The sequence below is a fragment of the Monodelphis domestica genome, chromosome 1, assembly GCF_027887165.1.
Source record: "Monodelphis domestica isolate mMonDom1 chromosome 1, mMonDom1.pri, whole genome shotgun sequence".
NCBI lineage: Eukaryota > Metazoa > Chordata > Mammalia > Didelphimorphia > Didelphidae > Monodelphis > Monodelphis domestica.
In genome coordinates, this window is record NC_077227.1 from 429,474,899 (window position 1) to 429,498,461 (window position 23,563).

A 23,563-nucleotide genomic window follows, 5' to 3' on the forward strand; every position below is an offset into this window, starting at 1 on the left:
GCTCCTGCTCTTCCTGAGAGTTGGGATAGTCCACTAATGACAATGTCCTCCCTTCATTTTATGGGGCCCCATTTGTCTTATCTGCTCTTCTTGCAGCTGATGGAGGAGGCTTGAGTGGGTTTGCTAAACCACTTCCTCCTCCTGCTTACAACATGCCTCCTCACTTGACTTGCCCCTTTCCACCCTCACCCTCACCTTCCTCTCTGCCCACTTCTTTGCCAACCTCTATCCTGTTGCCAAATTTCTGAGCTCTGCACCATAACTCAGCTTTACAGATATTGTCAGCTTGTCATCCTCTGTTGAATGGACTATTTGTATGTAGTGCATTCTGATCTAGAGTTGTCTTTGCTTGAACCTCTCGTTTGCATTCTCTGTGAATTCAAGAATCAAATTCATTTTAAAAATCTATGTAGCATATTGAGGCTCTAGACTTTCTCTCCCAAACCTAACTCCACTGGTAGGTTGAGTTCCCAAAGCAAGTTTGTATCTCCTCTTTTCAGGATTCCAGAGGGGTGTACTTTGAGGTTCTTCTTTTTGAAACCCTTACCTTTTGTTTTAGTATTAACTCTTTTTTTTAACCCTTACTTTCTGTCTTAGAATCAACACTGTGTATTGGTTCTAAGGCAGAAGAGCGGTAAGGGCTAGGCAATGGGGGTCAAGTGACTTGTCCAGGGTCACACAGCTAGGAAGTGTCTGAGGCCAGATTTGAACCCAGGACCTCCTGCCTCTACACCTGGCTCTCAATCCTCTGAGCCACCCATCTTCCCCCATTTTAGTATTAATTCTAAGACAGAAGAGCACCAGAGCTAGACAATCAGAGTTAAGTGATTTGCACAGGGTCACTCAGCCAGGAAGCATCTGAGGTCACATTTGAAACCAGATCCTTCTGACTCCATGCTGGTGCTCTCTCCACTGTGCTTGGCACTCCAATATAATTTTGATCAGTGGGGATCTCCTTGTTATCATTAATAACTGATTAATAAGCTTTTTAAAGCAGAGATAATTGCTGATAAGTGTATGTCTGTGTGAGAGAGAAGAGAGAGTGCTCAGTCTCTCAATTTCATCTGTTCTTGCCCTTTGTATATGTGCTGTCAGTTCTGGCTCGATAGCCAATTAAAAGGTTTTTCATTTCCATACAGTAAACCAACAGGAAACAGAGATTCTGAAAGCTCTGAGTCATCAGAGAGGTAAAAGACTGACTTTCATCCTGTACTTTTGGAAGCAAACCTTGCCAGGGATTGATGCTCTGCAGAACATATGATCCATGCTACAAGGATTATACCCGCTTTGGCCAGTCTCCCCCATTACATAGATCTGGGCATATGTGTGTATACACACACGTTTAATAACTATTAGCAGAAACAAACACATGTAAAACAAGGAACAAAATAGGATGCCAGATCCTTAAGCTATAACAAGACAGAACCAAGTTGTGCCAGATTGGATTATACAAAATTCATTTCACATTATTAACAAAGTAGATGGGGCTGGGGGGAGGTCCTGAGGAGTCAAATGAATAATCAAACTCTATAGGGGCACTAGTTGGTCAGATTCCTATCTTCCATCCAGGGCTGCTCTTCATTGTCTTTGTTTATTTGCACAGATCTGTGTGGTTATGAAGCAATCCTTATTCCACATCCGCTGTTTGCTTTCAAATAGTCATTCCATCTCCTCTGTGTTTTGAGAAGAGGAGAGAAAATCCTATTCCTTACCATTTATTGGCATCTTGATCCCAATTCCAGAGCAATGGCCATCTCTAGGCAAAGCTGGGAGTAGCCTAGATAGTTTAACTATTTTTCTACATCCTCTCAATCCTTTTTCAGTACCTTGATCTCTTTTATTTTCTATCATCCAGTCATCCAGTGGTTCTCCTGACAGAGAGGAATCCAGTTTTGAGCTTCTTTGATTCTGAAGCTTTAAACAGAAGAAGGAGATGAATTGTAGGCACTATGGCTTTGGGAAGGGGAAGGCTTTGGGGGCCTTCCTGTGATTCCTGCCACAGCAGGAAATAGCCTACGTATACTCACGTCATATTTTTATTGGTGCCCTCAGTCATTCTCCCCACAGCAGGATCTAATTCCCACCTCCTCAGTGTATGGTGCTCACTGTACTTCAGACACCAAATCTCTTGAGCAGGCTTATGGCCCATCTCAGTGGCTCACACTTACTCAACTAAGAGAGCAGACTTTTGAGCAATGTTTGAAAGTGGCAGAGATTTCAGACTCCCAATTTCCCAGTTTTTGAACAAAATAAAAACGAAAGGGATTGTAGGTGTCTTCCAGCAGAAGCTGTCAACAATATTTTAAAGATGGTTCTTGGTTAGACTAGATGGTTTTTGAGATGCCTTCTAACTGAGGTCCTGTGAGAATGATTTTGTAAGAATTCGGTTCAAGTTCTGTCACTACAAATAACTCCTGGAAAGTTACTTCACAATTTATCCTTCCATCTTTATCTACAAAATTAATTTCTTTTATTTTTGTACTAGATGATCTCCAATATCCTTTCTAGCACTAATTGTCAAGACTATGGTTTTAAGTCACTTCTCTCAAAATTCTGTGATCCAAAGTCCCTTATAGATCACAATAAATGTGAAACAATGCCTTATGTAAGCTTTCAATCCATTCTCTACTGTATCCAATCTATCTTTCACAGAACTGCCAAAATATTCCTAACAGAGAATGTCTTAAAGATTGTGTTCAGTTCTAGGCATCACACTTTAGAAAGGATAGTGCTGGGGGCAGTTGGGTTGCTCAGTGGATTGAGAGCCAGTCCTAGAGATGGGAGGTCCTAGGTTCAAATCTGACCTCAGACAATTCCTAGCTGTGTGACCCTGGGCAAGTCACTTGACCCCCATTGCCTAGCCCTTACCACTCTTCTGTCTTGGAACCAATACACAGTATTGACTCCAAGATGGAAGGTAAGGGTTTAAAAAAAAAAGAAAGAAAAGAAAGAATAGTGCTAAGTTGGGAAGAATCCAGGAGATGGCAACCACAAAGGTAAAGAATTTTGAGTCCAAGTCATAGGTGAAAGAAATGAGGAGGCTTAATGGAAAGAAGGGAAGTCTCAAGAGGGATGTGATAGTAGTCTTCAAGATCACCTGGAAGAGAGTTTAGACTTGTTCTGTTCAGCCCCCTAAGACAGAACTAGGAATAGTGGATGGAAGTTGAAAACAGGCAATTTTAGACTTAATAAAGAGTTAGAAAAAAAACTCTAATGATGAGCACTTTTCACAAGGGGAATGAAAGCTGCTGACTTAGGAGGTAGTGGGAGAGGCAGCTTGATGTAAAGCAAAGGGGTCTGACGTGGTCCATGTGATGCATGACTCTCCCAAGTGTTTACTGAACTGGAATAAAATGTAATTGGAAAATATTTAACAAAATAAATAAAAACAAAACAGTAAAACACAGATAATGTTAACATCTGGTTTTCTGAGTCCACATGTGGCTTATGGGAATATTTAAGTATGAGTTTGTGGTCCTGTTTCAATTTGAGTTTGAGACCACTATTGTGGTAGATAAGGAACTGGACTTGCCATCAGGAAGATCAGGGTTCAGGTGACTCCTCAGGTACTTACTCGCTGTGTGATCTGGGAGAAGTTACTTTGTGTGCTTTAGTTTCCTTATCTATAAAATAAGGGACCTCTAAGTTGCTGTCAATTCTAAATCTGTGATGCTATAATCCTATAGGGTTCCCCCTTACTGGAAGTCTTCAAGAAAAGTCTGGATGATGACTTGCCAGGAATGTGGCAATAAGGATCCTTTTTTCAGATATAGAAAGAATGGTCTTTTTTTCAAATATGGATGGAATTTCAGAGCTGGAGCTGTTGAGCCCCCTAAAATTCTAGGATTTGGTGGTAGTGAGTGATGGCAATGAAGGAGAAAGGTACTCTAGAAAAATTTGAGAGGACCTCTCCTGACCCCAAAACAGCTCTGATAAGGAGCCTATGGGAAGACACTTGGTACAATTTGAACTAATCTCAGGACTATGGGGGGAAGGGATGGGGTTGTAAGTGAACAGAGAACTCTTTTTTTTAATTAGGGGGATCTTGGAGGGCAAAGTGGCAAATAGTGGCTGGGATCAGGAAGACCCAAGTTCAAATTGGGCCTTAGATGCTTTTAAAAAATTATTTTTCTCCAATTTTATATAAAAACAATTTTTAACATTGTATTTTTTAAAATTTAAATTCCAAATCCTCTCCCTCCTTCCCATCCTCCCTTTTTCACTCCTTCCCACGTCTTCACTATGAGATAAGCAACCTGATACAGATTTTACATGTGCACTCCTATAAAATGATTTTCTACATTAGTCATTTTGTGGAAAAGATCTCAAACACACAACAAAAAGAAGAAAATGAAAAAGGCTCTAAAACTTTAACCCAGCAACACCACTACTAGGTCTGTATCCTAGAGATTTTTTTTTTTTAAAAAGAGACCTATTTGTACAAAAATATCTACTGCAACTCTTTTTGTGGTAGCAAAGAATTGGAAATTAAGAGGTTGTCCATCAATTAGGGATTGACTGAACAAATTGTGGTATATGATTGTAATGAAATAATATTTTGCAATAAGAATGACAAGCAAGTTGATTTTGGAAAATCATAGAAAGACTTACATGAACTGATGCAAGATGAAGTGAGCAGAATCAGAACATTTTATACAGTAGTAATAACATTTTTTGATGAACAACTGTGAGTGGCCTAGTTTTTCTCAGCAATTGAACAATCCAGTGCAATCCCAGAGACTCATGATGGAAAATGCCACTTGCCTTCAGAACTGATGAAGTTTGAATGCAGCCTTAGACTTTTACTAACTTTTATTGGCCTTATTTTCCTTATGCTGTACATTTGAGATAATAATAGCACCTATTGTAGTGGGAATAAAGGAAAGAGAGAAATGGCTTGAAATATAAGTAAGAGGTTGGTTTTGCAGAAGTTGGTTTGGCCGCATTCTAGGAACCTGATGACAGCAGATTCTGGAATCCAGAGAGGATTTGAAGGGACACCAACCAACTGAAAAGGCTTTTTACTTCTTGGTCCTGGAGCTGAGTGGAGAGGAGGTAGCTGATCTCTGTTGTTCCTACCGTTATAAAATATATTGTGAAGTTGAAGGGAAGTGTTTATGCCTGCTGGGTACCTTTCCTCACGAAGAAGATTACATTGAAAGAAGATCCTTATAACAACTAGCCTGATCTGATCAAGAGACCATGCTGGTGTGAGGGCCTGAGGCCAAGCTCGGGGCTTGACCCAACTGGGTTGAACTCAGTCATCAAGAGTTCATTCCTTGGCCAGCCAAAGATTGTTACATCTTATGAAACCCAACAAGGAGGATTAATTAGAGTCACATATAGACAGTGAGGCTTGGGGATTTTTGCCAGAGATAGGTAAGGGCTTAAAGAGCTTCAAGAAAAACGAAGAATTTTCCATGCAGGAAATGTAGAAGGGGAGGCTAGTGAGATTTTTTAGAGTTAGGGAAACCCTGTTCCTTAATCCTCCTTCTTAATCCATTGGATTTATTATCAATAAATCCTTTTACCTATTTACCAACATTGCTTGGAGGCCTGATCTCCCACTGGTCCCAATAGGAGTGTCCATTGGCCTTATATTACTAAGGGACACTGAGTGTTCACATGTGTAGTAAACTCAGTGTAGTAACTATTTCACTATCTCCCAGGATTGTTATGAGAATAAAAATGAAATAATATTTGTAAATTATGTTGTCAGCCTTAAAGCACTAAGTAGATGTTGTTGTTATCCATTATTGCTATCATTATAGATATGAGGCTGTCTATGCTGGTCAAGGAGAAGAGGGTAGGAATGGACAAAGGGGAAATGAATGTCTCTGTGTGTACCTGAGGATTGGAGAAGGGGACGAATATTTAATAGAAGAAAGATGGACACTTAGATTTTCACTGGAGGTATTTATTTACAGAGAGCCTGGAGAACCATTTGTTGGGGATGTGTTAAGAGTTTTGCAAAAGTAATGCGGTGCAGTGGATAGAATGCTGGACTTGGAGTCAGGAGACGGATGTTTCAATCCTGTCTCAAGCACTTACAAGATACATGACCCTGGACAAGTCACAACTTCTTTGGACCTGAAGTTTCTTCAGTTTTAGGATGTTGGATATGGTTAGACCCAATGCCCTCAAAGGCCTCTTCAGCTTTATATCATTGATATCATGGCTTTTAAAAGTTGGAATAAATGTTCTGTGAGGTGGGTCTCTCACAATTGTGGTAGTCTATGATTTTATGAAAAAGTTACAAGGGATATCTTGATCAAGAAAATATTAAACTAGTTTTGCTGGATGCCAGGAAGCAAAGTTAGAAGCAATCAGAGAAAATTGCAGAGACTCAATATGAGGATAAACTTAACACTTTTTTTTTTGGTATGGGAATTGTGATTTCACTGGTATTTTACCAATGCAGGTTAGGATCTATTCTTCAATTTAAATTTTTTAAATTAATTTTAATTAAATTAAAACATCTCACCCAGAGTCACACAGCCAGTATGGGTCAGTGGTAGCAGAGGACAGCCCTCAAACCATTACACATCTAACAATTAAGACCATTGAAAATTGAATGGGCTGTTTAGGAGAGGATGGATTTTCTATCACTGAAAGTATTCTCGGTAGAGGCTGGATGACCATATGCCAGATGTTGTAGGGGACATTCCTGCTTCAGGTCCTATGGATTAAATAGTCTCTCAGTTCCCTTCCAGCTTGGATTAGTTTTGTGATCCTTGGGGGAAGACTGCCCTTCTGCATAAGGGGAGCAATGCCACGAGTATAAATGAGCCAGGTAGGGGAGAAGTGGAGGCCCCAAGACTATGTTGGTGAACCTATGGCGCATGTGCTCCCTTCTTCCTCTCTACCAGGCCTGAGGACATTTCTCTCATCCCCCCAACCCTTCTGCCCAGCAGCCCAATGGAAGCACTTCTTCCTTCCCCTGTAAGGAGATAACTCACATGTGGCATGAGGGTACAGTTTGGGCACTCAGTCTCTAAAAGGTTCATCATCACTTCCCTAAGTGGGGCAGAAAGGGGAGTATGGTGGATGGGCTGGCTTCTTTGGTTTCTCAAGGAAATAGATGAGTAACTAGTCTCTGCTGGCCCAGAGCAAGAAGTCTTCAGTGTAATAGGCAACTACAAGACCTCACAACCATTTCCAGCATGTCTAGTGAACACTAGTTGTCATTTAGACATGTTTGAAGTCCTGCCCATTGTTGTTCATAATCAAGGCACGCAGACTGCTCCCTGATTCTTTGAGACCAAATACAAGCTACATTCTTAGAAGGGTTGCTGTGGGAAGAGGGCAGCTAGCCTTGTATTCATGCCCATGATTAATTATCCTGAAAGAGTGGAGGATGTGTATACGTGTGTAAAAAGTGTGCATATCTTGGGAAAGCAAGTCTTGGAACTAGAGAGTACCTCCTATGATTGTTTCAGGATGGGTCCACTTTTTTCCAAGGGGCTTCTCAAAGAATAGGCTACATTTCCTAGAGGATCCATCTGCTCTCAGGTAGAAAGTTCCAGGGCACCTTGATATATGGCGGGATACTTAGTTCCCCAGTTGGCTTGAGGCAAGAACCTGACAAAAGAATAATGGAAGAAACTAGCTACATCCTGACTTAGCAGAGGGGTCAGTTCTACATCCTCTGCTGCTCTATTATGTGGAAGAGGGGTGGACCTTCAGGCCTGAGGGAAGGGGAACTCTGGGGTAGGGACTTGTCTCTTGGGAAGGGCTGCTTAGTTGGGCTACAGGCCCATAGTATTTGAGATTTGCTCCTTCAGCTCATCCCTAAGCAAGCACATTGAAGGTGGGGTAGAGGAAGAGAGGGGATTTGGCACCATTTTTGTACCTGGATATATTTGATTTGGAGTCTGACATTTCCAAAAAGAGCTTCAATAGGTTGTCGATGCCACAGGCAATGATATTTGAAAGACCTTTGGAGGAGAACAACAGGACTGGAGAAGGATCAATGTTGACTAGGTCTTTAAAAAGGAGAAGGAATGCAATCTTGAAAACTCCAAGCCAGTGAGGTTGATTTTTTGATTCAAAGTAAAATTCTAGGATACATCAAAGTGGAGGCAGATGGTTTTTGAACATCTAGAAGAGTAAGCAGTGATCACAAAAGGCCATTATGACTTCATCAAGAACAGGTACATTTTCTGCTGCCCCTGTGGCTGCTTTTTTCCATTTTCTCTTCCTAACTCAGCCTCTTGGAGCTGGTCAACAGAGACTTTCAGAGATGGAAGAGGACTACACAAATTTGGTCTCCAGACGGAAAGATTCAATCTTTGTGAAAATAATTCGAAGGGAAATCCCAGCCAACATAATTTTTGAGGATGATTCGTGTTTTGCTTTCCATGATTCTTGCCCCCAAGCCCCAACTCATTTTCTAGTGGTACCAAAGAAACCCATTGCCTGCATGTTGGAAGCAGAGGATTGTGATGAAAGTCTTATTGGACACTTAATCATTGTTGGCAAGAAATGTGCCTCTGAGGTGGGCCTGAAGAAGGGATACCGGATGGTTATCAATGAAGGTACAGATGGGGGACAAGCAGTCTTACATATTCATGTCCATGTGCTTGGAGGCCGTCAGATGACCTGGCCTCCTGGATAAATCTATGGCGCTGAGAAGAATTTCCCTTTATCTTGGAAGTAAGCAGGTCCTCAACTTAGAATATGCTAAATTCAATGTACATAACTGTTTTCTATGAAATAGGAAATTGAGAGATCAGTTCATGATGTACAGAATAAAAGACGCTGTTGACTATTGAAAAAAATTGTCCGATTAATCTTGCTTCCTTTTAGACAAAGCTTCTGAACTAGTGGGCCAGGCGATTTTTATAAAAATAGTTTAACTAGATTTTTTTTTACACAGCATTTGATAAGCCATCTCATATCATTTATGTGAACATGACTGAGAAATGTGGCTAGACACTGATACAATTAGATAGATTTGGTCCTGGTTATATATAGTGCTTCTCAAAGAGCAATCATTTAAAAATTAATGCCAAACTAGAAGGAGGCCTCCAGTGGAGACCCCAGGATTCTGTATATGGTCTGAACTATTTAATATTTTTATCATTGAATGACTTGAGTAAAGATATAGGTGACATGCTGATCAAATTTGCAAATGACTCCAAAGCTGGGAGGAACAGCTAACATATAACTTGACAGACTAGGATATCAGAAGGAAATTAATATTTTATAGGAGTCAATTGAATGTCTTTTGCTTGTGTTAAAAAAGCTCAACCTACGAAGTGTGAGATGAGATAAAAGGTCTGGGGGTTTTAATGGCCTGAAGGGTCAGTGTGCATGTTAACTGCATGATGTGGTAGCCAAAACAGCTCATCTAATGGGGAGCAGCAGGGCAACCTGGATCAAGGAAGTGATCATCTCCCTGGCCTTGGCCTTGGTCAAACCACAGCTGCGATCTCAAGGTCAGTTCTGGGCAGCACGGCATGGAAAGGACATTGATAAGATAGAAGACGTCCAGAGGGGGGCAGCCAGGTGGTTCTATGTATAGATAAAATGTTGATCTTGGAGCCAGGAAGAATCCAATCTAAATCCAGGCCCCAAACTTATTAGCCTTGTCTCCCTGGGCAGAGCTTAGTACAGCAGCTGGCACACAGAAGTGCTCATAAATGTATGTTGACTCACTCACCAGTGGGGCTCTCTCCCTTTTTTTTTTTAAACCTTTAACAAAATTTTGTCTTTTTGTTCAGAATGCTTAAAATATTGATAGATTTATTTTAAAAATTCAACATATCCATTTCTTTGTTTTATACCTTCTCTCTTAGAATTGATACTGATTATTGGTTCTAAGGTAGAAGAGTGATAATGACGAGCCAATTGGGGTTAAGTGACTTGGCCAGGGTCAAACAATTAGGAAGTGTTTGAGGTCAGATTTGACCTCAGGACCTCCTGTTTCCAGGCCTGACACTGTATCCAGTGAGCCACCCAGCTCCCCAACCAATAGCTGTCTTCAAGTATTTAAGAGGCTATCAGGTAGAAGAGGGTTAGCCAGGTCATCTGTGTGGTGCATTGGATAGAGCACTTGGCTTGGAATCAGAAAGACTCATGTTCATGAATTCAGATCTGGCCACAATCACGTATCAGCTTTGTGACCTTGGACAAGTCACTTAATATGTTCACCCCAGTTTCCTCATCCATAAAATGAGCTGGAGAAGGAAATGGCAAACCACTCTAGTGTCTTTGCCAAAAAAATTCAAATAGGGTCACTAAGAATCTGATACCACTGAACAACAACTCTCTACCTGTTAGTCTTTCTATATTTATATTTGTCTATATTTCTATGTATCTATCTGTCTATCAAAGAAAGGGCTTGGGGGTGACTAGGTGGCTCAGTGAATAGAGAGCCAGGCCTGGAGTTAGGGGACCTGGGTTCAGCTGTGGCCGCCACATTCTTTCTAGCTGTGTGACCCTGAACAAAATCACTTAACCTCAATAGTCTGACCATTACTGCCCTTCTGCCTTGGCATGGACACTTAGTATTGATTCTAAGACTGAAGATGAATTGGTTTTGTTTTTTAATTAAAAATAAAGAGGATCAGCCCCAGATGGCTCCCATCAGTAGCAATGGTTCAAAGTGGTAAAGAAGGAATTTTAGACTTCTAATTGGGTAACCAATCAACAAGTGTTTATTAAGTATTTACTATTTACTAAGGAGTGGGCTAAGGAATGGGGGTACAACTCAAAAGTGTGTCCCTGCCTCCAAGAAGCTCTCATTCTAATAAGGAAGACAACATGCAAACAATTTTGGGTAAATAACATCAGGAAAACCTTTCTAAGATTTAGAGCTGCTCCAAAGTGCAATGGACTACCCCAGAAGTGTAGAAGAAAACACAAATTACATAAAAACCCTTGCCTTCTGTCTTAGAATCAATACTAAGTATCAGTTCCAAGGCAAAAGAGCTTTAAGGGCTACGTACTAGGTAAGTGACTTGCCCAGGGTCATATAACTAAGATGTATCTGAGGTCAGTTTTGAACTCAGGACCTCTCATTTCCAGGCCTGGCTCTCAATCCACTGAGCCACTTAGCTACCTGGGACAAAATGATTTTGCATTTTAGCCAGTTCTGTCAGAGAAATATAAGTGGATAAATGAGCAAACTTCTCGTTTGGGAGAATTTTTAACCAGCAAAGTTCCTTCTCCCCAAAAAGAAAAAAAAATCCTACACTCCTTACCCCAAATCACTTTTAATAGTAATTGAAGGAAAGGGGGATGAAATTCCATAACAATGGAAGGGTGAAAAGGCATTTTCATTTGGAATTTTTAGAATTACTAAACAAAAAGATCAATGTTGGGGGCAGCTGAGTGGCTTAGTGGCCCAGAGATGGAAGGTTCTGAGTTAAAATCTGTCATCAGATACTTCCTAGTTGTGTGACCCTGGGAAAGTCACTTAACCCCAATTGCCTAGCCCTTACTGCTCTTCTGAGCATTCTAAGATGGAAGGTAAGGGTTTAAAAAAATGATCAATATTAAGGTAGGCACACTCTAGGAGAAGATATTTCTCAAAACTAATGACCCTACTTTAAGTCTGATCAATGGTAAATAAAAGGGATATTTAGTTAGATATTTCTCTCTTTGGTTAAAAGAAAAAATATTCCCACTTTCAGCTTGACCACCCTAACTACTACTTATGATCTGACTATAGATTCAGCCTTCTGGGGGGAATTAAATATGCACCATTTCTTAATTAAGTGTTTTATTTAAGGGAGATTCATTAATTTGGTCTTCATTCAAGGCAGTTGAAGTACTTGAGATTAGGTTACTAACAATATTGATTCTTAAAGTTCTTAAAGTTAAAGAGGCAACAGAACTGATGCCTCAATGTTGAAGGCTTCTGCAAGAGGTGGGCTATAGTAAGATCCCCCTCAACAAAAGTCTTCAAGCAAATACTATATGACTATCAAGTGTAAGGCAGCCAGGTGTCACATTGGACAGAGGACTGGATCTGGAGTCAGGAAGACCTGCGTTCAAATCACATCTCAGACACTTTTTTACTAGCTATGTGACCCTGGGCAAGTCATTAAACCTCTGTTTATCCCAGTTTTCTCATTTGGAAAAATGCAGATAATAATAGAACCTACCTCCCTAGATTGCTGTGAAGATCAAATGACACACTATATAAATGTTTATTCCTTTGCCTTCCCAACTATATTATAGTGAGGATTCCTTCTGGTTATGAGTTGTATTTAGGTCCCTTCCAAAGTTAAAATTCTATGCATCTATGAATCCTGTTCTTCCAAAGTGCTATGATACCTTCCAGCTCTGATATTCTATAACTGGAATTTTTAGTTTTGGAATAATTTTGTCCCTCATTGGAATTTAAGAATTTAAATTTAGGTTTTATGCTAAATATGAGAGTTCTAAATTAATATTGTGGTCACCAATTTAAAAATATTACAGCTTAAGTCAAAATTACTTTTAGTAGCTTTATTTACAGAGAGGTGGAAAAAGTGAAAGTGGAAAAATATAAAGAGACAGAAAGCACTACATAGCTACAAATACCCTAAGTTTAATCCTAATGTTTCCAGACTGCAAATGTGAATCTGAAAGTGAATCTCACCAGAATCCAAAGTCTTAATTAGGAAGCCAAAATCCGAAGAAACAGGATACGCTGAAGAATCCACCAAGAACCTTCAGTGCACACAAAGCTAAGACCACCAAGAATCTCATCAGATCTCGAGCTGAAGGGTCCCACCAAAGCACCAAAGAAAAGAGAAAGTCTCCTCCCTGAAGAATCAAGGAAGGAATCACTACACTCACCACCACAAGCCAATTTGGATCCAGGAAAAGAGTCTCCTCTTCTAGTCCAGCTCACCAATGCAAAGTGAATGACTGAATCCTTGAGCTGGCTTTTTTTTTTTAATTTTGTAATATTTTATTTGATCATTTCCAAGCATTATTCATTAAAGACAAAGATCATTTTCTTTTCTCCCCCCATCCCCCATAGCCGACGCGTGATTCCACTGGGTATCACATGTGTTCTTGATTCAAACCCATTGCCATGTTGTTAGTATTTGCATTAGAGTGTTTGTTTATGGGAGGTCCTAGGTTCAAATCTGGCCTCAGACACTTCCCAGCTGTGTGACCCTGGGCAAGTCACTTGACCCCCATTGCCTAGTCCTTACCACTCTTCTGCCTTGGAACCAATACACAGTGTCCCCTCAACCGCTGTAGTCAGGCAGTTGCTTTTCCTTGGTGTTTCTACTCCCACAGTTTGTCCTCTGCTTATGAATGGTGTTTTTTCTCCTAGATCCCTGCAGATTGTTCAGGGACATTACATCACCACTAATGGAGAAGTCCATTACGTTCAATTATACCACAGTGTATCAGTCTCTGTGCACAATGTTCTCCTGGTTCTGCTCCTTTCGCTCTGCATCACTTCCTGGAGGTTGTTCCAGTCTCCATGGAACTCCTCCACTTTATTATTCCTTTTAGCACAATAGTATTCCATCACCAACATATACCACAACTTGTTCAGCCATTCCCCAATTGAAGGGCATCCCCTCGTTTTCCAGTTTTTGGCCACCACAAAGATTGCAGCTATGAATATTTTTGTACAAGTCTTTTTCTCCATTATCTCTTTGGGGTATAAACCCAGCAGTGCTATGGCTGGATCAAAGGGCAGACAGTCTTTTAGTGCCCTTTGGGCATAGTTCCAAATTGCCCTCCAGAATGGTTGGATCAGTTCACAACTCCACCAGCAATGAATTAATGTCCCAACTTTGCCACATCCCCTCCAGCATTCATTACTTTCCTTTGCTATCATGTTAGTCAATCTGCTAGGTGTGAGGTGATACCTCAGAGGGCCTTCAGGATAGCCCGCCCTGAGGCTCTGAGGTTCCCTCTGCTGCCTCGGACTCAGCACTCTGGGTTGGGGGGATGGGTCCTGGGACCTTCCTTCTGCCTACCCCTTAGGTCCGAGTGATCTCGTGTTCTGACTTTTGGGGGGGCCGTACCTTTTGATCCAGGTCCAGGTCCAGGAGGAGGATTCCCGGGGTCTGTGCTGTTGTTCATTTTGAATTTCAGTGCCTTAGAAGCATATAGTTTGAGTTCGGTAGGGAAGGGTTTCCGGAGATCTGAACTTTAGCTTTCTCTAAGCCGCCATCTTGACCAGAAGTCGAGCTGGCTTTTTTAAAGCAGTTTTCTCTGTGTCACTTCCTGTTGCTCCCCCACTTTATGGGAACCCATCACAGTCTTTCAATTTGTCTAGCACTGCCCAAGGGGGGGGCAGTGACCCTTGGAGGTGTGTACTTACTCTAGTAAGTAACTTGTGAACTTTCTTACTTTGTGTCAAGTAGGGGCACTTTAAGTTCTTGATTTGTTTAGCTAAAAATAGACAAGGGGAAGAATTAATCCTATCTTCACAATCTCCCCTGTGATTCTTTGGGAGATTAGTCTCCCCAATGAATCATTTATTATAACTAGTTTATACCTCTAAAGATCTTCTAGCTAAAGGTATATACAACATTGCACTTTTCAAGAGGAAACCAAAATAGTTGGAGATAAAAGGGAAATAGAAGAGAGAGAGCAAAACCAATGTTTGCTAGGTGCATTGACAAAAAGCCAATTAGGGGGCAATCCCCTTTGGCATAAGAGTTTACATTCAGAATAAATGTGTTCAACCCCCTTCAATTCAATCAATTACACCCTAAAGTTCATTCTGGATCTTCTGATGCAGTGGAGGTTTCTTTATGGCACTTTCTCCCAACAATTCACTTTCTTGATTCAAGGAGCTAACAAGCTTCTTTTCCTAAAATTTCTCTCAAAATTTTTTAAATCTTGGATTTTATGAAAATTATACAGAGCCCAGGCCAGCTTCAAGATTCTTCAAAGCACATATGATCTCCATTCCTTTGGTAAGCACCAATTGCTGACTCTGGGCAGCATTATGGAAGAGACAAATGAACTAGGGCTTTTTGTATCTGTCAAAAAGAAATCTGATTCCCTTCCTTGAGGAAAGAAGCTTCTTCATGTAAAATATTTGAATGCTAATATAACTGTAGTCCCACGGCCCATTGCTGTGGAATTCTCTCTTTAATGGTGGAGATAAATGCCTTATCCTATGTGAGGGTTGGAATGGGGGAGGAGAGGGAAGAGAGTAGGTTGGAGCAGGGCAGAGTTGTCCAAAGCTAAAGATTCTTCTAGGTTTCTCTAAGGCTGCCTTGACTTGACTAAGTCTCTTCAGGCTTCAGGTGCTTCTTGGCTCCAGCTTTGAGAGAGACAATGCCAATCCCACTTCAGTTTGGAGAAGGAAAAAATTCTCAGGAGAAGCCTATGTGAGAGATGTTGCCAGTCTCCATCATGTCTGTTCCCAGCTTGCTACACTGGAGATTTGGGGCAGCTTCTCCTTGACTGAGATCTAGAACTTTCTCAGTCGAGCTACATTTCCTCACTCCCAATAGGAAAATTCCTTTACTTGGTATTATCTGGTATACTTCTATGTATACTTTCTTTGGTTTCAATTTTGTCACCTATTTGGATAAATGGGTTTTGTGACTTAGGGTTCTGTATTTTCATTATAGTGGGAAAGGAGTCAAACCTTGGATATAAATTTGGGCTCTTCCTTTCCCCTATCATGAAATAGCAGTCAGAAGTTAGATTGACTCTGAAAACCACATCACTTAGACATACTATTTAAGAGAGCAGGTAGATATAATTCTAGCCTAGGAACAGAAGAGAAAGGCAAGCTTCTGGCCCCAACCTCCTGCTTCCCCTCCCCCCGGCAGGAAATAGTTTCCTTTGGAGATGAGTAGGGAGAAAAGAGACTAGAAATGTCTCTTCTTTCTCCCTTTGAGCAATGACATTTGCATGCAACATGTAAGAGGGAGCACCTTCAAAATACTAACATCCCCTGACTCCCTGGCTTCTGCTTCCTTGAAAATTCGAATTTTGCAAAACAGGATAATTTCAGCTTTAAATAACTTAGTTATGGCTAAGTTAAATGATTTGCCTAGTCATGAAGCTGTGTAACCTTCTGCAAATCACTTTACCTTGATGGGCCTCAGTGTCCACCTTTGTAGAACAGAGATAATACTTGCACTATCTACAGCATAAGATTATTGTGAGAAAGTGCTTTGTAGGGGGCAAATAGGTGGTGCAATGGATAGTGTCAAGCCTGGAGTCTGGGAGACTCCTCTTCCTGAGTTCAGATCTGGTGTCAGACATTTAATAGCTGTATGACCCTGAGCAAGTCACTTCATCCTGTTTGTCTCAGCTTCCTCGTCTGTAAAATGAGCTGGATAGGGAAATGGCAAACCACTCCAGCATCTTTGCAAAGAGAACCCCAAATGATGAGGTCATGAAGAATCAGACACTGCTGAATAATTTCTGTCCTACCTTTTCCCACATCATGCTACTTGCATACTCTCCTTCCTTCCTATTATAAACCTCAAAATTCCTTAGACTTATAAATGTTGGAAATTTCACCATTGGGATATTTCATACTTGGAAAATTTCTTACTGATAGTCTATTGGAATGGGAACCCCATTGGCATGGGAGGTTCCTTCTCTTCCCTTCTTCAGATTACTTTAGGACAGAAACCTTTTGCTGAACAATGGAAAGGACTTTGACCAATGCTTAAGCATAGAACAGGAATTTCTTTGAATCATGATTGATTTTAGAATTGATACAATGGAGATACTTGGAATAAATCTCCACCCTATTTAGTCCTAACAGGATTGAGTAAGGGCTGCAGCCTAGATCAAAGATTTAATCATTTGAAAATATGACCTTCAACAGACATGTGCAAAAGCCAGAAACCTCTGGGCGGTCCTGGGTTAAGCTAGAGCCTCCATTGGCACAGGGAAATTGATGAACAGTGATTGGTAGATGGGAGAACTGAGAGGAGGAACTTGGATGGTTTCCTTAAAGATAGGAGGGTCTGGAGACTTGAGGAGGTGGAGGAGTTTGGTCGGGGTGATTGCGGTGGACTCGGAGAAGCTTGCGCTGAAGGAAGCTGAAGGTGGGGGCCTCTGAAACTGTTTCTCCATTTTGGTCACGTGAGTGATAGGGACTGATCTCTTTTCTTTGCCCCAGCTATCTAAGGGCTTGGGCCTTTTGGCCCAGCCTAAACAGAAGGGGTATTTAAGCCCTATTCCCTTCTCTCCCTTTTTCTTTCTCTCTATCTCTAATTCCTTTCTTGCTCCTATTGTAATTAAACTCCAAAAAAGGCTGACGGCTGACTTGAGTTTTTCATTTAGGAATTACATAGCTGAATTCCTTGGCGACCTTAAATTAATATATATCAGTCTTTTAAAGTGATTCCCTTGTCACACTTCCCCTCCAAATTTTCTAGTTTTCCTTTGTGTGTTGTGTTCCCCCATAAGAATAGAAGCTCCTGCACTTAACACTGACAGTGAATCAGACCTGGTTCCGCCATGGAAATCAAACAGACTTTACTTAACATGGAAGGGATATGGAGTCAGATTACTCTGAGTGCTGTTCCAGTTGTGCAAAGCATGGCGACATATTTTTACAGGTTTCTGGGTGAGTGTTACCCTGTCAACAAGGAAAATATCAACAATGACTAGAATGTTTTTTCTGGGTTTGGTTTTGTCCTGGATCAAAGAGGAGAAACAGTTCCTGGTACAAAATGCTTTAGAAACAATTTTGGTAGCTGAAGTCACTAACTAGGTCTTTTGCTAATCCAGCTCCTTGTTCAACATGAACTCAGTCTTGTTCTCCTTTCTCAGCACAATGCTTGAGACATAAGAAGTACTTAATATATATTTATCTCTATCATCTATTATTTACCTATCTTAAAGCATTATAGCTATATGTGAGATTATTTTAACTGGAATTAACATGATTATTTAATTCCCACCTGAGGGTAAACTGAGATATATAGAATCTAAAAACTGGAAGAGACCTCACAGGCTATTGATCTAATTCATATCTATACAGGAATCCTTACTATAATGTCCTCAACAAGCAGGGGAATGATGGCTCTGTTTTATGGGCCCACCTCCCTATCTACTTAATGAGATTACAAAGCATGAGCCTTTGTCAGAAGGGCTGTTACCCTGGAATTAGACTTGGGTTCTATCCTCTTGTTGGACACAAGGAAATTCTCTACTTGGTCCTGGGTTATAGACTGCCTCAAAGTTGAGTGGAAACTAAGAATCAAGGGAGACAGATAGATAGACAGAGCCTTGTCAGAAATGATGCCCATATCTGGCCTCAAGACACTTCCTAGCTGTGTGACCCTGGGCAAGTCACTTAACCCCCATTGCCAAGCCCTTACCTCTCTTCTGCCTTAGAACCAATACACAATAGTGATTCTAAGATGGAAGGTAAGGGTTTAAAAAAAAGAAATGATGCCCTTAGCAAAGTGGCAAACAAACTCCTATATCTGTTTGCAGACGACATGATAGTATATGTGGAAAATCCTAGAGGCTCAACAAGGAGATCTGGGGAAAAAAAGAACAGGATATATGTTCTGACATATTTATCCTCTTCCTGGTAGCAAAGAACTGGAAATTGAGGGGATGCCTATCAATTGGGAATAGTTAAACAAATTGTCATATAGGATTGTGATGGAATTTTACTGTGCCATAAGAAATGATGAGCAGGCTAATTTTAATAAAACTTGGAAAGAACTACACAGAATAATAAACAGCAAAATGAATAGAATGAAGAGACCATCATACACAGCTCCAGATTTAATTCTTGAAGAATAAATTATGAATGTTACTTCTAGAGAGTGAACTGAAAGGTGGAAACATGAAAGACATAATTTGTATGAACACATCTGTCTCCCAGATGATGCCTTCTGTGATGTGGGGAGGAGAGAGGGGGCTGGGATATTTGTGGATAATTTTTATTAATGATAAAAAGAAGGAAAAAAAAGAAATAGCACCCATAAAGATGATCTATAAAAAGGTTCAACTTTTCTTTTCTCTCTTACCTCTTACCCTTCCTTGGAATTCCAGGCCAGAATACAGCAAATAATGTAGATTTTTTTTTCCTCTCTCATCTCTACTCCAGGTAGAGAAAGTGGCAACTGGAAATAAAAGCACATGGGGACTGTATCCCCAAGAGATAAAAGATAAAGAAGAGGACCTTCTTGTATAAAAATATTTATAGCAGCTCTTTTTAGGGCAGCAAACTTTGGAAACTGAGGGGATGTCCATCAATTGGAGAATGGCTGAACAAGTTGTTGTAGGTGGCTATTCAGTTTAAGTAAGAGTTTCACAAAATCATTAGCTCATGCTATCTTCCAGAGTCATTAAAAAGTCCAGTGGCAAGACAAAAGTCAGGATGACTGGTGATGGCCTGGATGCAAAGAATGACCCTGGCTTCTTTGATTTCTGATTAAGCTCTAGGTAATCTTCAGTACCTGCTTCAATTGCCTGCTTGGTAGTTGGAACCAACTTAACGAGGGTATGGCTGCTGAGAGTTAAAGGAAGACCAATACAGACTTCTCATTCCATTAGGATCTAAGACTTCAGACAACAGTACTTTCTTAATATTATTTTGTAATTCATTACCTAAAGAGGCAAAGGAGATGGGGTTTTGTGTGCCTCCAAATATGGGATGTTATTCTTCCCAAAGGACTAGCCATCTTCTGTGAGGAAGCAGAGTAAAAGTTAAAGGACTCAAAGCTTCTGGAAAATGAATGATGGTGTTAAGCAGATTTAGAGCAAAAACATTTAAATCTCATTAATGTCATTGCCTGTCTCTATCTTTGAGTGGATTATATAGTTTAGAAAAATGATTCTTCAGTATATGCTGAAAATCAAGTTGTTGTTCTGTTTCAACCCAATACTGTTGATTGTCCTTTCATCTGAGCTCTGTAATTGTGCTTTATTTTATTGTGGAATTTTGTCTTTGTTTAGGAATACTTTAAATTGTTGGTACAAATAGCTTGTGGCAGAGACAGGTTTTCAAAGACAGGATGAATCTCTGGTGTTTTTTAATTTCTCTAAGGAGAGAGGCTTAAAATTAGAATAATTTAATGAATAAATTCATCTCTGGCAGACTTGTGCTCAAAATGCAGAGTAGAGGATTTTTCTTCCACATATAATAAATAAGAAAAGAGAAGAAGAAAAAATCAGTTCAGCAAAATTAATTGACACATCAAAAAAAGTGACATTATTTTGTGGGGTTCCATATCCCTAGTTCTTTACAGAGCAGGGAAGGAGGATACCTTTTCATATTTCTTTAGGATTAATCTTAGTTACTAAAATTTTATGGCATTCAGTTTCAATTATTTTATTGATTTGTTCTTTCTACTTAATATTTCTATAGTCACTGGGCATATTGTTTCCTTGCTTCTCCATACTTTTCTTTCCATTAGTTAAAAAATCTTCCCAGATTTCACTAGACTTATTTATTATTATTTTTTTAAACCCTTACCTTCCATCTTGGAGTCAATACTGTGTATTAGCTCCAAGGCAGAAGCGTAGTAAGGGCTAGGCAATGGGGGTCAAGTGACTTGCTCAGGGTCACACAGCTGGGAAGTGTCTGAGGCCTGAACCTAGGACCTCCCGTCTCTAGGCCTGGTTTTCAATCCACTGAGCTACCCAGCTGCCCCCTTTATTTATTATTTCTTAAAGCATTCATGTACCACAACTTGTTTAACTGTTCCTCAGTTCATGGATATCTATTTTGTTTCTATTTTTTCCTAATTGACTAACTTAATAACTATATGCCTGGTGGTTTAGAAAAAGCTACCTAGCTCTGTATTATACCCTTCTAAAGAATTAGTCCAGAGGAGAGTCATTTCTTTTAGTCAACAGGTAGAATCTCTGATTGCAAGAAGACAACCAACTGTAGAGGAAGAAGAAATCATTTGTTAAAAGGAAATCACTCCTCACCTTTTCCCTTGCTCCTCTTCTAGGTTTTAGGAAGGTGATTTTGATCCCATGCCCTTGCCATATCAGCAGTAGCATCTTACAGTGGACCAAGATGATGATAAGAGATTTTGCACACAAGTGGGACTGTGCAAAGATACCAGGAGAAAAGATGTCTTGCAATTCTGGAAGTGTGTGCTGCCATGATCTTGTTCTTCCTTTTTCATTTCTTCTTTCTTTCCTAATAATAATAAAATAAATGGTTTGAAAAACAGAGGGAATGTGTGACCTGAGCTTATAGAGGCATGTTTTGTTACTACTGTTTATACAATGCATTTTAGTAAATTGTTTTTCCTTGGAGAATTGTTTCAAGTAGCTGAATTTCAAGTAGGAGAATTCAATAAAGGGGGCTCACAAGTTAAAGTTTTAGTAGTACAGACACTCACAGGGCCTTAGATCTAGGATAGTAATTCTCCAGGTAACCAACACAAAAATGAAAGGTTGGGAGGGTAGTTTCAAAGTGAGGGGCACAACATATTGATACTTACAATTAGGGGGTATAACAGAGAGAGCTGGAATTGGAGTCAAGAAAACCTCATTTTGAATCTTGCCTCTGACTCTATCTTGGTGGTGATGAGCACATCATTTAACATTTCCATGCCTTGGTTTTATGGTTATGTTCCAGGCTTGTCTTTATTCTAAGAATCTGGGGGATTAGAATAGTTTTTGTGTGTAGTTTCAGATTAGATGAAGGAGTTTTTCCTTTATTATTATTCTTTTTGGTGCATTTTTGGAGTTTTTTTTTTTCCCCTGGGGATGTTTGTAGGTGGTTTGAACTCTCCTAGATCTTTTTTTTTTTGTTAATGAATTTTTAACCCCTTTCCTTCCATCTTAGAAAAAATACCATGTATTGGTTCTAAGGCAGAAGAGAGGTAAGGGCTAGGCAATGAGGGTCAAGTGAATTGCCTAGGGTCACACAGCTAGGAAGTGTCTGAGGTCAGATTTGAACCAAGGACCTCCCATCTCTGGGTCTGCCTCTCAATTCACCAAGCTACCCAGCTGCTTCTTACCCTAGATCTTAAAACACCACTGTCTTTCCACAATTTTCCTCCATTGATACATACTACAACCTACCTGTGCCTTCTCTTCCTGGGCAATTCTAATTCATGTCCTTCCACAGATAATCTAGAGATTTACCTCTTGGTTGGGTTATGCCCATTTGATAAATATGATACTACTGTAGGATTTAATGTCCAATACTTCAAATATTATTTTTATAAAGTTTATTATCTAACAAAATAGAATCATGTGACTAACTTTTTCTACCCGCTCAAAAACCCCGCATCCACAGCTGCCACCACTGGAAGAGAAGAGAGGGGGAGACGGAACTCCACAGAATTTATATCCTCTCTACATCATCATGTAACAAGATCATGTATACATGTATACAATCATGTAACAAGAAAGAGAGTGGGGTGCTGGGAATTGGTTTTTTTAGGATAACATTCTAATTACACACTACCTAATTTGTATATTTACCACCATGGGAATACTTTATTACTATAATAATATAAAATAAAAATTATAAAGTCCATCAAAATGAACAAAAGGCCTTCAAGAATTGCGAGAGACAAAAAAATCAAACAAATGACAAAGGGCCTAATAGTATCAGATCTCAAACAATATTATAAGGTAATTATAAAAAATACTTGGTATCAGTTAAAAAACAGAAAAGTTCAATGGAATGGATCTAGTAAGTCTCAGAAGCAATCATATATGATGTTCCATAAACCCATGAGCACATAAAATTACTGGAGAAAGGTCTTATTTGACAAGAATTGCTGGAAAAACTGGAAAGAATTTTGGCAGATATTAGTTTTAGATCAGCATCTTTTTACCATATATTATAATAATCTCCAAATGGAGGAAGAACAATCAGGAGAAGCTCTGCTCCTTTTGATAACCCCTGAATCCACTTGATGAGACCACAGGTCATGGACTTTTGTCAGAAGTAGGAACCTCTCAGGGAGCTGGATGTCTCCTTAGATGTCTGGCTTAGGGACCTCTGCACTGACTCCTTGCTGTAGTGAGCACATGGTGATTGGTCTCCAATGAATGGGGCTTTTTGATTACAATTGACCACTGAGTGTTAAGGAGATTGGATTCTTGTCAGAGGAATCTTCCCCACTCTCAGGTCTATAAGGATGGGTTACAGTAACAGCTGTTTCCTTTGTGGGTGGGTCTTTCCACATTTTTTCTCTCATTTACACTTCTAGCAAAGATGGGAGAGGGGGAAGAAGATTCCTTTTATCTTCACCCTGATTTCCCCAGCAGCAGGATGACTTAAAGCAGAAACATTTAGCAATGAGAAATATGTGCTTGCCCAGTCAAGCCTGAGGTTCTAATTTCTTTTATGCTGAGTTCCTAACTGCCTTTTGCTTTTGTTTCTTTTTCTAAACACAAGCCAATAACTAGCAATAATTCGAAGTGGACATTTGCAGTCTTGAGAGTTACCTCTTGGATAATCTTGAGTTGAAGAGTTCCCAAGATGGAGCATTGAATGCCAGCTCCCCAGAGAAAGATTTCCAGAAGAGCATTGGAAAGATTATGGTCAATGGGAAGTTGGAGGACTGAAGCCATAAAATAAAGGTCAAGCAGAAGTGGAACTTGCCCATCTTCCATAACAATTGCTGTGAGTTTCTCAGTGCAGATCCGAGATGAATATGGAATATCTGTT

The 23,563-nt window shown here is 40.1% G+C and overlaps 2 protein-coding genes across 2 annotated transcripts in view; both read left to right on the top strand.

Moving 5' to 3' along the window:
• The window catches only part of ZBTB34 (zinc finger and BTB domain containing 34), a 57,608-nt gene extending 36,510 nt beyond the window's left edge, over positions 1 to 21,098 (top strand). Inside the window, exon 4 of the transcript XR_008915280.1 lies at positions 20,874 to 21,098. The gene's annotated coding sequence lies outside the window, so the exon portion shown is untranslated. The remainder of the gene's footprint in view (positions 1 to 20,873) is intronic.
• LOC100020380 (adenosine 5'-monophosphoramidase HINT1-like) lies at positions 7,102 to 8,780 on the top strand. Its single transcript, XM_056812170.1, has one exon. The coding sequence runs from the start codon at positions 8,135 to 8,137 to the stop codon at positions 8,615 to 8,617; it is 483 nt and encodes a 160-aa protein (XP_056668148.1). The 5' UTR covers positions 7,102 to 8,134; the 3' UTR covers positions 8,618 to 8,780.
• Positions 21,099 to 23,563: the final 2,465 nt, after the last annotated feature.